At 41.9% G+C, this 14,991-nt stretch overlaps 1 protein-coding gene across 1 annotated transcript in view; it reads right to left on the bottom strand.

The window, feature by feature from the left end:
* Positions 1-14,991, bottom strand: part of nbeab (neurobeachin b) — a 181,965-nt gene that overhangs the window by 90,389 nt on the left and 76,585 nt on the right. Inside the window, exons 18-29 of the mRNA XM_034548212.1 lie at positions 13,385-13,493; positions 13,209-13,290; positions 12,970-13,093; positions 11,980-12,172; positions 10,801-11,808; positions 9,770-9,987; positions 9,335-9,488; positions 8,258-8,438; positions 7,186-7,310; positions 6,456-6,563; positions 5,881-6,046; positions 3,897-4,314 (exon numbers count right to left, since the gene is read on the bottom strand). Of these exons, the coding sequence (XP_034404103.1) occupies positions 3,897-4,314; positions 5,881-6,046; positions 6,456-6,563; positions 7,186-7,310; positions 8,258-8,438; positions 9,335-9,488; positions 9,770-9,987; positions 10,801-11,808; positions 11,980-12,172; positions 12,970-13,093; positions 13,209-13,290; positions 13,385-13,493 (2,886 nt within the window). The remainder of the gene's footprint in view (positions 1-3,896; positions 4,315-5,880; positions 6,047-6,455; positions 6,564-7,185; positions 7,311-8,257; positions 8,439-9,334; positions 9,489-9,769; positions 9,988-10,800; positions 11,809-11,979; positions 12,173-12,969; positions 13,094-13,208; positions 13,291-13,384; positions 13,494-14,991) is intronic.

Genomic DNA, 14,991 nt, shown 5'->3' with positions numbered 1-14,991 from the left:
AAGAGGGAGTAGTCATCGTCATCTTCTCTTGGTGCTCTCAGGCCCTGCGAGCATAAGCCTGCCCAGACAGACTTTAGTCAGGACATTGGTAAAGATAAACATCCTGACCTGTAACTCCATCCGTCAGCATAACACATGCAATGCAAACACACATGCACGCAAGAGGCTCAAGTTGTATAAAAAAAATAAAGAAAACGAGGGCAAGAGGCCAGCCAGCTACTACGGTTTCCCTTACATCTGCTCGGCCCTCTGCTCTGCTCAGAAGAGCTGAAAACATCCCCTGACCTAATTAGAAGCTCTGTGGGAGCAATTTGGCAGTTGTTACGGACACAAATTTACATAAAGTAGCTACCGTCTGTGTGTGTATCGATGGAACTACAGCTCATTGAGCACGAGGTTCAAAAAGTACAAAAAGAACATGAACGCACACGAGAATGTGCGTACTAGTTGCAAACAGTATAATATATAAACTTGCATGATTATTTTTCCATTTCCAAATATACAAGTATACACATTGTACGCACACAACTTGATATAAACACACTGTGTAGTGGATAATGTAGTTATACCTCAATACAAACAGAGACATTTTTCCTTCTGGACGTATGTGTTTTATCATGGTTTATTCTGACTTTTCAGTTTATTTGTTTTTATTATACATATTATATAAAAACATCGAGCATATATCATCTGAAGATACCAGACTCTTAATGCCAGCCTCAGCTAAGACCATGGAAAACAACTTAATATAGTAATTTATTAATGAGCAGTGGCTTCCCTTTTATTTGTGAAAGTACACAAACATCACATGTTGTTAAAAGAGAAAAGGGGCAGAGCTCATGAATTAAACATAGATACAAAAAAAACATTGTGGAGCCTTGAGATGAAAGTTACACTAGTGACCTCGTGTAACAGGGCAGGAAACAGACACACCACCAGACCTCTGCTCACATGCAATCAGATTGGCCAAGGATTAAAGATGATGCAGTGAACCTGGCCCTGCAAGAGCTCCCTGACAGGAAGGAGAAGGAGAGCCTGTCCTTATCAGGTCTGCAGTTGGCCTCAGGGTTTGTGAGGGTGCCAGATAATGTCTTGTCCAATCTCCGGCAGTTACTCTGGGTGACACAGGCCAGGCCTCTGCTGTGTCACGAGCTAAGACTCCTGTCATCTGAAGCAAATCCCCAGAAATTCTTCCTCAACAAAACAACACAGACCTTTACCATTTCATGTTGCAATTACACTGTATATCCACAGTCTATCTCATGGATGAAGTAAAACATGCTCAACAAAATGGAACTTGGCCTTCAGGATCTTTTTGAATGTTTCTCGCTTTCTCTTCTACTGTTCAACTGCTTTCTCTAAATGATCAAAGTCATGGTGTTTTATGGAACAAATTAAATAGCTCTGTAATTTCTCTCTCAAATATGCAAAAAGTAGATTATACTACACATTAAATGACACTGTTGTTTCAATGACAACCACTGAACAGGCAAGCAAATAAAAAATAGTAGTTCAATATATATATTTATTAATTTAACAGATCAAAATCTACTGTTAGTTAAGAGAGAAATACTTAAAAGCGAACTGGAATTCTATCTCTAGAGATACAGCTGTGCTTTGAAGAACACTGATGACAGGAATAATTTATTTAGTAGATCTCTGTGCTGCTCTTCTTTGTGAAATCTCATCGACACATATCAGAACACGAGGAGCGTGTTTTGTTTTGATTGCCGGAAGTCGGCGTGAAATTAATCTTTCCAAAAGCATCTTCCAGCAGAGGCCTGTCTGTTCTTTGGCACACGTTACATTTGATCTCCAGGACTTAGATAAAACATGGACCTCTTTTAATGAATAGTTAATTAGCCGAGTACTCATGAATCATGTATAGATTATCCAGCGCATATATTATTAATAGAATTGTCTTAATTGAGTTGCAGAGAATAAAGAAAGGATTAATCTTGGAATAAATATTAATGAGGTATGTGGCTGTGGGAGATGACTGCTGTGTAAAGTTATACCAAAGAAATGTTGCCTCTATAAATCCACAGATGGAATCTAATCCAATGGTGCTTTATTCAGGAACACAGGAAAACACAGACGAAATGTGCTCACTGTACAATCCACACACAAAGTCAATTAAAACATGGGGAAAATTAAATATTTAAGGACAAATAACGAAACTCTTCTGGTAAAGGAGAGGGGCAAAGGGAGGAAGTATTTATGTACTGTATTCCCATCTGGTCTAATGGACATCTGGATGTTAAGCAAATCAAACCTCCTCTATGAAAGTCTCTATTGGAGGGGCCTCTGCGACAACTGCTCCTGTGCGTTCCACTTTGAACCATTCTTTTCCTCTTTTTTCCTTTTTGATGTTGTCACTACTCCAATCTATTGTCACCCCTGACAGACAAATGAAAGGCCTGTCCTTGTCTGGCAGCTCATTTCGCTGGCAGGTGGCAAACAATTAGACACAGCAAATAGAGGCGAGAGGGGGGGAGCGACATGAAAAGCATGAGACAAAGTTGTATATGTGGTCAGGAAGGTTTGTGTGAAAGCATTTCAAAAATAATACACTTTGCTGTGGCGACTCATTTCAGGCTGCCAGTTCCCATTACGGGTGTGAGCGGTGAGGGCGACAGGGCTGGGCATGATGTGGCGTGAGGCCGCTTCTGTTTAATCTGTCATCAACGCCCTGGAGACCGCGACCCTCTCAGCTGTCCTCTCTATACACACTCCTTCATCTTCTCCCCTATTCATCAGGCTCACCTCAGCCCAGCTCAGTAGCAGCACGCATTAAAAAGAAGGGAGGCCCCATTGTTCCTTCCGACTCTGTTTCCTCTGCCATCTCTCTAGAGCCTGGCAGCGAATACACAGACAGACACAAAAACTTCACCAAATCAGTGGCGACCAGAAGAAAGGAGGTTTTGTTTGTGCTAAAAAGCCTCAAATTACATAAAGCAGAGATGTTAAAATTTTTTATCAACCATAGGAGATAGGGATCAGATGCAAGGATCTTGAAATCCCTTCAGGAGCAGGTTTGTAAACTCCCAAATCCATACGGATCACTGTGTGGTTTTATCTAATCCAGGAACGTAAATAAACCGCAGCAGTGCCTCAGTGGTCCAGACCTTTTCAAACACAGGAATTCCTTACCGTTGGGTACGAGTACAATACAAGAGGGCCTGAAATGAATAATGTGTTGCATGCTACTTAGAAACCATTCGTGGTAAACTGGTGAACTAAAATAAACTTAACATCAGCATTTGATTGATAGCACTTACACACACACACACACACACACACACACACACACGTACACAATCATCTTTTATGGCATGAAATGTTTATGTTAGGTTAAATCTCAGAGAATGACAACCGTTTGATATAACTCATTGTTATCTTGTTTTAGATCATCAAGATTTCCTTTTGCCTTTGACGAAGTTCAGTTCTAGGACCATACTGGGCTTTTAAAAGCCAGTTATTACTTCGTACTGTAACTACAAAGTTTAGATTTTGTTGTCAACATCGAGTTACGTATATTATTAAAGATTGTGTGTTAAATGCATGATGTTTAAGCACAGATAATGTGAATTTGATTGTTTGTTTTTCATACCAACTAGAATCCAATGGGTTCTTGGAAAAATACATCCAAAAAGCAACAGCAAGTGTTTTAAAATGGTTAACTGATGATAATGTGTTTATTCTGAGATGTATTATACTAAACAGCTAATGTGAGCATATGAATACAATAATTAGAAATATCATATATGGTTGAGAGACTTAATCCTAAAGGTTTAAGTGTATAAGATTTGTAGTAAATGTACCATGTCAAACCTCTGGTACACTACTTTAACAAAACAACAACAGTGATGTTCTGAACAATGACCCTTCCTCACCTGTCAAAGGAGTGAAACTGCATGGGCAGCATGGCCTGGGCCTGGGTGTTGACAGCAGGTTCTGGATAGGACACCGCCTCCAGCCCCGCCTCCAAGCCCTCCACTGGAGCGGCCACCAGGCTCTTCAGTATCTCCTTCACATTGATGCCCTTGTTGGGCTGGCTAATGCTGATGATGGAGGAGGGTGGTTTCAGCACCTCCACGCTGGGCGATCCAGACAGACTCTCCTGCGACTTCTTCACCTCCGCGGACAGCGTAGATATGAGCAGTCCCGCGGTGTGGTCCAGATCAGACCCGTTAAGGATGCTGGCGAGCTGCTCCTCTCCGATACCAGAGTCTGTGTGGGGAAGGGAGCTTTCCATGTGGAGGCCGGATGTCACAGGATGGTCCTTACTGCTGTCAAATGCTGTTGGTGTTTCTGTAGAAGACACACGCACACAGAAAACATGGAGAGAGAGGTAGACTTGAGTCAGCCACACAACAATATATGTGCTATACTAATATTAAATTGGATAAGAGAGTTCAGTGATTAATATAGTCAATCATAAAACATATTGTTGATCCCTACAGAATCATTAATGGACATATCAAATATTTTCATAGTGAGTCTATCTATGGCTACAATCAACATAGATAGACTCACTATGAATATATATACATATGAATATACACACACACACAAACGAGAAGTAAGAAATTAGGATTTAAAACTGAGTAATTTACCAATAGCATTGCATTCCAGAGCTAGCTTTACATTCCTAGCCAAAGAGTACATTTAGTACAGTATCTCCAAAAAGAGCATTGTGCCAGTACAGCTTCTTAGATCTTTATCCAGAAGCTTATTAATATCGCCATTATTCTTTATCTATGCTAATACAACATACATGAATCCTTTTCTTCAGCTGACTCCTGTCTAAAGGCTTTTGAAGCCATCTATTGAACTGCTTTAAAACAGTGACAGGCGAGTCAGATAGCTGCTCTCTTATTATGGCACATAACATACTGTACCTTTCTATATACATGCACAGAGAATCGTTTGTCTTTTTGAAAGTCGGTTCATACCGTGTAAACACATTGTCTGTATAGTAGACAACGGTTTGCTTTTTTTAATCCTCAGAAGCCTGCAGAGGTGCCTTTCCAGTAGTTACCTACAGTAGATGCAAGGCCGGCCCTATTAATATTCATCACATGCTCCCCTAACGAGGTCAGCAGGGCCTGATTTAGCCAGCAAGTCGTCTGGCTTCCTGGTCCATCAGACAATCGCCTGCCACATGGCGTCTGGAAAATTCCCCCATTTTCTGGTGAAATTTATGAAGGCGGCAGTGTGCCTCTCTCCTCCCAGCAACCTCTATGATCCCATTCTCCTCTGGTGGATTGCTTGCCTAATGGGCAGTGACAGATGGGGCTGAAAATAGCAAGCCTGGTTCCACTGCCCCAAAAACCAAGAGTAGTTAGCCAGCATGCTGCTCTCAACTTCTCGCTGCTCATCTTCCCTTTTTTGTTCCAAGCTCTTCAAATTGCGCCCTCATATTTCCTTTAGCCTCTCTCTTCTTCCTTTTATTCACCTCTTCTCTGAATGGAAGTTGAAGTATGCTCACTCGTGCATCTCACAGCAAGTCTTTGCAGGCAACCACTGATTTCCTTTCATGTGGCTTAATGTATGATTTATGACTTGAGGCAAATACTACCTTTCATTTCTGAGAGAGCGATGATGTCTAATCAAGTTCATAACTTCCATCTCCAGTCTCCATTTGCTTCTAGATTTAATCCTGCGCGGTGCAATTAGCAAAGCTCATGAATAAATCATGAGCCAGTGGAGTCCCTGCTATTTTACTATATGAGCTTTGAGCTCCAGCTAGCAGCAGTGCATCAGAAAGGACCAAATACACCTGCTATTCCTTTATATCAGACAGTCACCGCAAGCTAAGATTAGTAAGAAGTAAGAAGAATGGATGTAAGAAAGGTAGGGCACAGATGGCAACACCTGTGCTGGTCGGCGAGTTGATCTCCTGACGCTTGCTGCGGCCCAATTGGCTTATCCTGGCAGTCTCCCGTTGTGGCTCCAGGATGTCGCGGTACTTGGAGACCATGAGGACAGAGATGAAGTACACCACAGCTAAAGCCAGGAACTGGGCTTGCTTACTGTCATCCTGTGGGGAGGAATCCCAATACGGTTATGCCACTCTTTGTTCAGAAGTTCTCCTTTCACACAAACCACTGTCGCTGTCTGAAATGGTTCCCTCACAGCTAATGCATCTTGCATGGAGCATGACAACACATTCAAAGTACTGCCACTATTACTCTTACACATTTCTAACACTTGCTTTGATTTATATCCATTCAAATTGTGTGGGCTTGTGTTCAACAGACAGCAGCTCATTCGGGAAGGGCACCTTTAGTCTTTAACCTGTTGATTGAAGGGTATTACATTGCACATCTGTTTGTCTGCCAAGAATAAATCATACTTTCATCCTCTCTACCTGCAGCCAAGTCGTTGTGACAAACACATGCATGTTGTGCATGAATACGCCCTGCACATAGACGCACATCAGCACTCACCACATCACGAAACACCACAGCGCGCAGTCGATTGATGTCCACATCCTGCAAAAGGCGATCAGGGTCCTTGATGGGAGACAGGTTACTAGAGACAGTCTCTATGGCTGTCTAAAGCAGACAGATAACACAATATGACATGCTACTCTGTTCAGTCAAACCTCAATCAAACTCGTTTTTGCTTTGCTTTTCTCTTTACATAATTCAAGATACTAGAAAACAGTCTTATTTGGAACTGATAACATTGGCCAACAATTGTATGTTAGACAGATTCACATACACGGGGTATAAATGACACTTAGTAGGGTTGTGTATTGGCAAGAATCTGGTGATACCATACGACCACAATAAAGGGGTTACAATTCAATACATTGCAATATTGGGATTATTTAATTAAAAATGTTGGGAAAACTTTCATAGTACAAAGAATACACCACCATAAGCATAAAAGTCACGCTACGTTGTGTCTTCAGTTGACATTGGAGTAAAAAAATGTCAGAGATTACACTAGCAGTTGTGGGTTTAAAAACAACACAAAATGAACCACTGTCTGCCATGAATCTTTGCATGTATACATTTAAAATTGATAGTGTTTTTGAGAATCGATAGATAATAGTGCTATATTTTCTTTCACCCCAGGATAGGAAAGCTGATTGAGTACAGGTCACATTATTAAGCATGGGGTTGTGTGTTCTCGCGTGTGAATGGCACTTTCTAGGGCCTCACATCCTACCTTGTTGGAAGTCACCGCATTTTGCAGGAATTCCTGAATCTTGTTGTTGGGAATGGAAGACTTATTTCCTCTGTCTCTCTGTCTCTGCCTGCACTCAAGACAGTTCCTAACAGCCACACAACACACTGCACACACACACACACAGCATACAAATAGGCTCTCACTTTAGAGTTAAACTGAAATTAACTGTTGATAACAGAAATTACCTCTTTAAAATGAATCAGTTATCTCTGATGACTATTTGTTCCCGGCTGCCGGTACAGAGGCCGGGAGTGAAATTAGCAGCCAGACTGATTTCACACTGAACCCAGTGATGAGAAACTGTATGTTTGCAACAAGGACACTGAAGTCTGAAGGCTATTTCTCATCCCCCAGAGCATAACTTGGAGTCAACAATCCACCAAATGCGGACTCACGTGCACACAAACCCACAGGCGCAAACAGATATAGACACAGAAGCACTCTCACGCGCCCCGAGACAAATACAAACTTTCTATGATATGATTCATGCATAAAATGATTCTACTAAAACTGTATTCTACATTTTACAGTTTATAAAACACAACTCAATTTACTAATTATAATATAGGAGTTATCTACTTTGCATTCAAATGGAATTCATCAAATCTATATTACGTACACAGACACATTCAAACACCCACAAGAGCAGAGAGGACCTTGTGAGTATTGTGAGACACACCAATGACAGACACAAAAGGCAAAGAGTACCCGATTGCACTGCAAATTATTCTCTCTGCATGTTATGAATTCCAAATTGATGATCCTGTCATTTCTGACTGGTGCAAACTGCAGCACAACCCTGCACATTCCTCAATTTAGTACACAATTAGCAAAGGAATTAGCTTTGCTAATCAAACAGAGGATTTTTGGAGATTAGAGGAATTATTAGTGTGTGAAGAGAATACTGTCATGGTATTTTCCAGATCATCAATTTTCCAGAGTGTCTGGCAAAAGATGCACCCCCACATAAAGATATTGTAATTGTGTTACCGTTTCACTGCACTGACTGACGTTCACGTCTACGGCAGCAAACACACAATCATGATCTTACCAAGCCTGAGGCACTGACGCATCAGGCCACCGGAGGACATGTTCTTCTCGGCCTCAATCTCACTGAAGTTGAGGGAGCTTGAGAACACCAACACGTCCACCATAACCATGAGACGGGATAAGAAAGTGATGGCTGTCTCGGAGGACATGCCCTGCGTTGCCTCGATGTTCTCCACCTCCGTCTTGCACAAGCAACAAGGAAGAAGACATGAGCCACATCACAAAAAAGGGCAATATCATCTTTGCCATATTCTCACCTATAGTTGTGATTAAAGCAATGTTGTTGTTTTTTTAAGAAATATGCAATTGAATATGGAATATCCCAGGTATTAACACAGGGGTGGGTGCTGCTGAATTTAGGACAGAGACACTCAGGGGCAGGGCAGGAGGGGGGCAGAAGCCAGGGGCATTTATTACATGAGGGTGAGTGGCGTCTCATCTCTGAGGCAGAGATTATATTAAAAATGTGTCGAATTCCTGGAGAGTTTGATCTGAGTTCAGCTGACCATCCAACTCCACCCAACATGATATTAATATACCCAACGTTATGTCAAATATTTTTTTTAGGGATTGAGCCCAAGCTAACACTTTTACTAGAGCTCATTTCCTTTGTGTTAAAACACAGAAATACTTTCAAAGGAAAATATTTGAGAATGGTGCAATCTGCACCCTTCCACAGGGATATTTTAGATCTATTTAATGAGTATTAAGCATAACAGGGGTGTGAATACAGTAAATAGGAGAGAGAGAGACATTAAAATAGCATAAATAATAACGCTCTAGAGATTGCATAGACAAAGTAAACATAAGATGATTAAAATCCATTTGAGTTCAAGACAAACTAATTAAATCTGATAATTACAATGAATCAATAAAAGAAAACCTGAATGGAACACAGGGAAGTGAAATACAAACTGCTACAATTAATGAGCAAAAAAACCCACACAAATCATTGTTATTTCTGACAGGTACATACTGTCCTGTAGCACACCACCGACAACCATATACCAAAAAGTTATAATAAACTACCAGTAGATGTCAGTATCCACCCACAGTGAAGACAGTGAGGCACACTTACATTGGGAGAGGTAGCAGCTGAGAGAAGGGGCAGGATCCCTCCACAGGCAACAATAATGTTGTCTACCATTTGTGAGATCAGGTGGATGGTGTTGTGGACAAAAATGATGTTCTCATTACTATTAACAAAGTCCATCACAGATTTGGTGGAGTGGCTGCAGAGGATGGAGAGACATTTATTATTATTATTATTATTATTATTATTATTATTATTATTATTATTATTAAAAGCATTTTTCACATAATATAAAATCACATGGCTATTTTACTCTGCAGTAAACTAAAACTTGTATAGGATGTTTAGAAAAGGCCAGTTTAAATATTTGTCTGAAAACAGCATCAAAATGACATGTTAGTTCTGATCTGGTATCACCACAAGCGCCATGCTCACACTCCCTCTGTCTCCCTCAAGTGGACATAAAACCCCTTCACACACCTCCTCCAGACATGGACGTCGCTCTCCAGTGCAAACAGCAGGTCAGTGAGCAGTCTCTGGTGCATGGCTGACCATTTGAACTCTGGGATGCGGAACATGGTGGTCCGTGGGCCTGGGCTGAACTGACGCCTTTGTTCCTCTGTCATGGGTGTCCCCCTGAAGCCCAAGTCCACGTGTATGTCCTTCTCCATTTGAGTAAGTAGGTGGCCATTCAGGCTCTGATGGGAGACCAATAAATCAGTAAAAAACAGTAAACAAATACATTTGGCTTCGCATCTGTCAAAAATCGATAGTGCACCCATAGTGCACCTCATACTATTCACTTTGAATAATGTATTTCCAGAATGAAGAGAGTCCTCAAATAACCTCTTCCTGCCTGCCGGTGAGGACAAATAAAACAAGCTTAATGCAACCTCTAAAATGAAGTTGAATGAGTCAGCAAGGGGGCTGCAAAAAAAGCAGGGGTGATGAATGGAACATGAGCAATTATGCAACACCAGAGTAAGGTTTTAAAATAAACCCTGACTCCCACTGGCACACCATCAGTGACCCAGTCTTGGCAAAAGAGCCTGACCTCTGAGAAAGAGCACAGCTCATACGTGAGAAGGGGAACAAGGAACAAATCCCAGGCGATGGTTGCAGAATAATGCTTTGTCTATTTCTGCCCTCCTGTTGGCTCATCCGACTACTAGCAGCCCACTTTCCCCGAGTCTGAGGGATGTTGCCTGATGTGCACCAGGCCATTCTTTCCCTATTACAACCTAGCTGGGAAAAGAACGGGTCCCTTTGGGTCTGCTAATACAAAACAGTTCACAAAAGGCCGACACATTCTGACAATGGTAAATGGTCTCCCTACTCTGGTCACCACTCATTGACTGTGGCGCTGCTCTGTTTCAGTATTCATGATCTTCTGCTGTTACATGTCCATCTGACAAAGTTGTTCATGTTATTTTCAACCTGGTGAAGTCAGCGAACCTCTACTATTTTTTTCATGGGATATTACTGGAGAATTCAATTAACTTCGGACAAACCTGTGTGGTGGCTGTCGTCTGAATCTTGTTCATCTCCTTGTCTTTGCCATCATCTGATCTCTCGGTGTCAGACATGTTGCTTGTTGCATCTGCTGCACTGCTGGTCTTAACAGATGAGAGGTGCCCTTCGGATGCCGCTGCAGATGTACCCTCGGTAAACCCTGGCCTTGTGGAGGAGGCCTCAGCTTTGCTACCAGCTACAAGGTGGATGCCCTCCAAGGCTCCCTGTAGTTCAAACTCATCCTGCTCCAGAATACTGGGTAAGAAGCCAAGCTCAGAGCTGCCTGTCATGTGAGCAAGAAGGCCCAGTTCATCACTGGTGCTGGTGTGGACTGGAGGCTTTGGGCTGGGCAGCACTAGAGGCTGAGCTGTACCGGGATCAGGCAGTGGCTTGTCTTCCATGCTGCCTGCCACCTGGCCAAACAGGAAATTGTTGCTGTTAGGGATGCTGTCCTTGTAGTCATCTAGAGTAATAAGAGCGGGTGCATTTTGGTCATCCATGCTGCACTTTGGCAACAACACACTGTTGACATTACTGTTGAGCTTCTCCACGGCAGCACAACACACATTATTCAACAGAGAATCCACCTCCACCAGTGCTCCATTCTCAGATACTCCCAGAGTTTCAGAGGACAAGTCCAAATCATCTAGCTTAACCTCAGTAGCCTCCACCTTTTCAGCCTTGATGTCCACCAGAAGGTCATGAACTTCGACCCTGACCCCATCTACCGTATCCTCCGTTCCTCCGTGAGCTTCTTCAGGCCCCTTTCCTTCAGCCAGCAGGTTGCACAAGTCTGCACTCTCAAAGTCCTTTTTACTCCCAGGTGTCTGGGAGTTATCGTCCATTTCTCCGATCTCACTTGTGCCATTGATACCAGAGGACTGAGCAGATAGACCAGAGATGGTGCTGACCAAACCTTTCTTTCCTTTCTTAATATTCTCCTCCTCCTGGCGCTGGTACTCTTCATACAGCTTTGCCAGGTACTCTTTATGTGCCTCATATGTCACCTACAAAAAGTGCAACATTATAGACAGTGTCAGACAGATATGTATGATTGAAACAACTGTGAGGATCATTTTAGAAGAAGCTGAACAGTTAAGATGAGACAAAATAGATCAAATGTCTCCATCAACAGCAGAGGTCAGTGTTTCCATTTGGTTGTACAGTACAGTACTCACCTTAGAGTGAGCTATAGAGAGTGTGTCCACCCACACACGCCATCCTCCCCACTCATACTTGATGGCATGGTAGAGCAGAATACGAAAGATGTTATACACCATCTCAGTGATCTTCTGCTCGTCAGAGTTTTTAGGGTTGATGTAGGCAAGAGAAAACATCCAGTCCTGCCATACTGAGCACTGAAGCAGACACCTGCAATACGCACATTATCGCACAATCAACAAATAAAATATGACTTATGGAAGCCAGGTAATACACATTTCAGTAATCCAAGTAAACTATGATCCTCTTATTTTTAACAAGTTTAACATTTATATTTGATGTTGGTGGAAAAATTTATAATTTCCAACAACATTCTACTTACGTCAAACTTAAAAAGTATTTAGGGCAATTATTCTTTCTGCTTCTCCTCAATATCTTTCCAGTGCTATTTGGCATTTTGTTATTCACATTATAAACAGATTGTTTTGATCATTTTTGGCCATTCATATTTTCATTTGTTTGTTTAACTGGCAGCAGCAAAACAAAATGACAGATTTTTTTTAAAGGGTAGATGCGGTGGGGGGGACAAGTGAAAACCAATTTAGTGTTTTTTTCTTTTTTCAATTCAACAGTTTAACTGCAAGAAACCATTTATGCTTATTAATGTTAAGCTAATTATGTTGTTGATTTAGGTCTGTGTTTTCCAAAGACTTATAATTTAATTGCAATATGTCGTATAAGCGCGTGTGGGTGTGTTAGAAGAGATTGGTTGGTGGGAATGAAAAAGAAAGTAAACAGCAATGAGCAACTGTAAAAACTAGAAACATCTGCTGAATAACTTGTGCATGTCTAAGGATGATTTAGCACCAATATGAATCTAGCTACTTGAGCCTCTTAAATATGGGACAAGGGGAAATGGGGTGCCATCTTTTTCTTTTATCTTTCATACAGTAATCAGCAGGATAACTGATGGTGTGGGTGAGTAAGGTGGTTTAAGTTCTGCTCACCGTCTGTTCTCACGGCTGTTGCTGAACAGTTTGATCATATCTGAAAGGAAGAGCCGCCGAACTTCCATCAGCTCTGAGCAGGGGGTGGAATTCTTCAACAAGCTGGCTACCACCTTGAGAATCACTGGGATCACATGCAAAAAAAAAAAGACATATGTATATACTGGCTATAGTCAATTTGACAGATCACTGAGTACTTTATAAAGAATAAAACTCAACGTGACACATAACAGGCTTACTTGGGTTTTGAATCTTGACAGTGGAGTCGGGCTCAGGATGTGGTTTGTGAACTACCTGTGTGCACACCTGCTCTGTCAGAATCTGGTGCGGGGAATGGTGAGAAGACATTCAGTCACACATTCTGTACAGATTGTGCAGTAGTGTTGGACATTTGAGAGGAAAATGTTTTTGTTACCTCGTAAAGAGTGTTGTAGGTCGTAACGGTCACAGTGTTGGTGTGCAGCATGAGCCTCTCTCCCAGGAGAGCAAAGAGGCTGTGTGTGTGCATGATCTCCACCTTTCTCCTGTGGACGCACGCACGCACACACACACACACACACACACACACACACACACACACACACACACACACAAACAAACAAACACACTTAGAGCTCCCTAAGCCACTGAAAGGATCCACGAGTGCCAGCAGCTTGCTTCCCTATTCTCACCCACAGATAGCCAGGCTTTGGAGACAAGTGTCAGAAACTGCTTGCTGTCATAATTTGGTGGTATTTCGTTGGAAGTGTGTAGGATAACGAAGTTGGTCTGTCACTAAGAATGGCTCCACGATACAACAGAGGCATACCACAGGTGAATGGGTTCAACAGCGATAAACTACCTCTGCAAACAGCATAAGGACTGCTGTCACAATGTTACGTTCAAAGCTGCTGCTACTGCCTCAGGACCAGTTGGGACTTTCCTAATAAGTTTCCAATTTCTTTGTTTATTTTCTTTATTGCAGAGGCTGGCAAAATGGCCCCTTAGGAGAAGAGTAGCATTTTCTCTCAACTGCAGAAATATGGAAATTTGAGAGAAAAGGGCAGACTGATGAAGCAAAGCAAGCCGAGGTGGAACTTACAATTCTGCTCAACGAAAGCGGTACATTGGGAGGATGGGTCTGGTTTTAAATGCTTTCATTAGTTAATATTTAGAAAAGGTCACTCTCTGTATCACTTAATGAAAATACACTGCTGTTAGAGGGATGAGGTAATCACACAGCAGGAAGCATATTTGGTTATAAAACTATATACTTGACATGTAATATTTATGTTTGATCTTTAGGTTGATGATTAGATGGTTGGATAGTTTGTGGCAAGCTTATGTCACGTATCCTGGCTTTTCTCTGGTGCTTATTCTGGTTGTTTTGTGCACCATGGCCCCCAACATAAATAATTGACTCAATAACCTGCACGAAACTAACAATATCTTAAGTCACTGAACTAATGAAAGTAAAACGACAAATGCAATTACCGAAAGTATAAACTTAAACAAAGCACAGAAGAAACATCTTTAATTATTTATTAATTTCAATAGAGCTCATAGTGAGCAGGATGGTTTAAAATGTATGAAAGCTATTAAAGTGATGGCTAAAGGCAGGCTTTCATGAAGCCCTCATGTCCCTTGGGGATATAGGCCTTTTCACTAGTGTGTGTGGGGGTTGTTGGTACGGGCCAATGCCTGCCCTTTTCTCTATTCAGCAGGCAATAGGAACACCTGGTGCCCTACCATTGTGAGCACATACTTGGATCCATCCCTGCATCCCACATTTGGAATCACAGGCTCTCCATCTGTCCGTAGACTCTCTCTCCTCTCCAATGTGCAGCAAAAAGAAGACATGCTGACACATCCTCGTAGGTAGTTTATTATTTATTTCACTTTGTGAGACACTAACTTAAACCTCTTCAACCATTCTCTTATGTGAAGTAATGGTCTCAGGGCTCGACGCAAATCTGGCAACCAGTCAAAGGTTTTTGGGCTTTTCCAACTGTACACTTTTTCAAAAGAGTGGCAGTAACAGCA

Source organism: Cyclopterus lumpus, chromosome 13 (assembly GCF_009769545.1).
Source record: "Cyclopterus lumpus isolate fCycLum1 chromosome 13, fCycLum1.pri, whole genome shotgun sequence".
In the NCBI taxonomy this organism is placed as follows: domain Eukaryota; kingdom Metazoa; phylum Chordata; class Actinopteri; order Perciformes; family Cyclopteridae; genus Cyclopterus; species Cyclopterus lumpus.
This window is presented reverse-complemented; position numbering and strand designations above follow the sequence as displayed.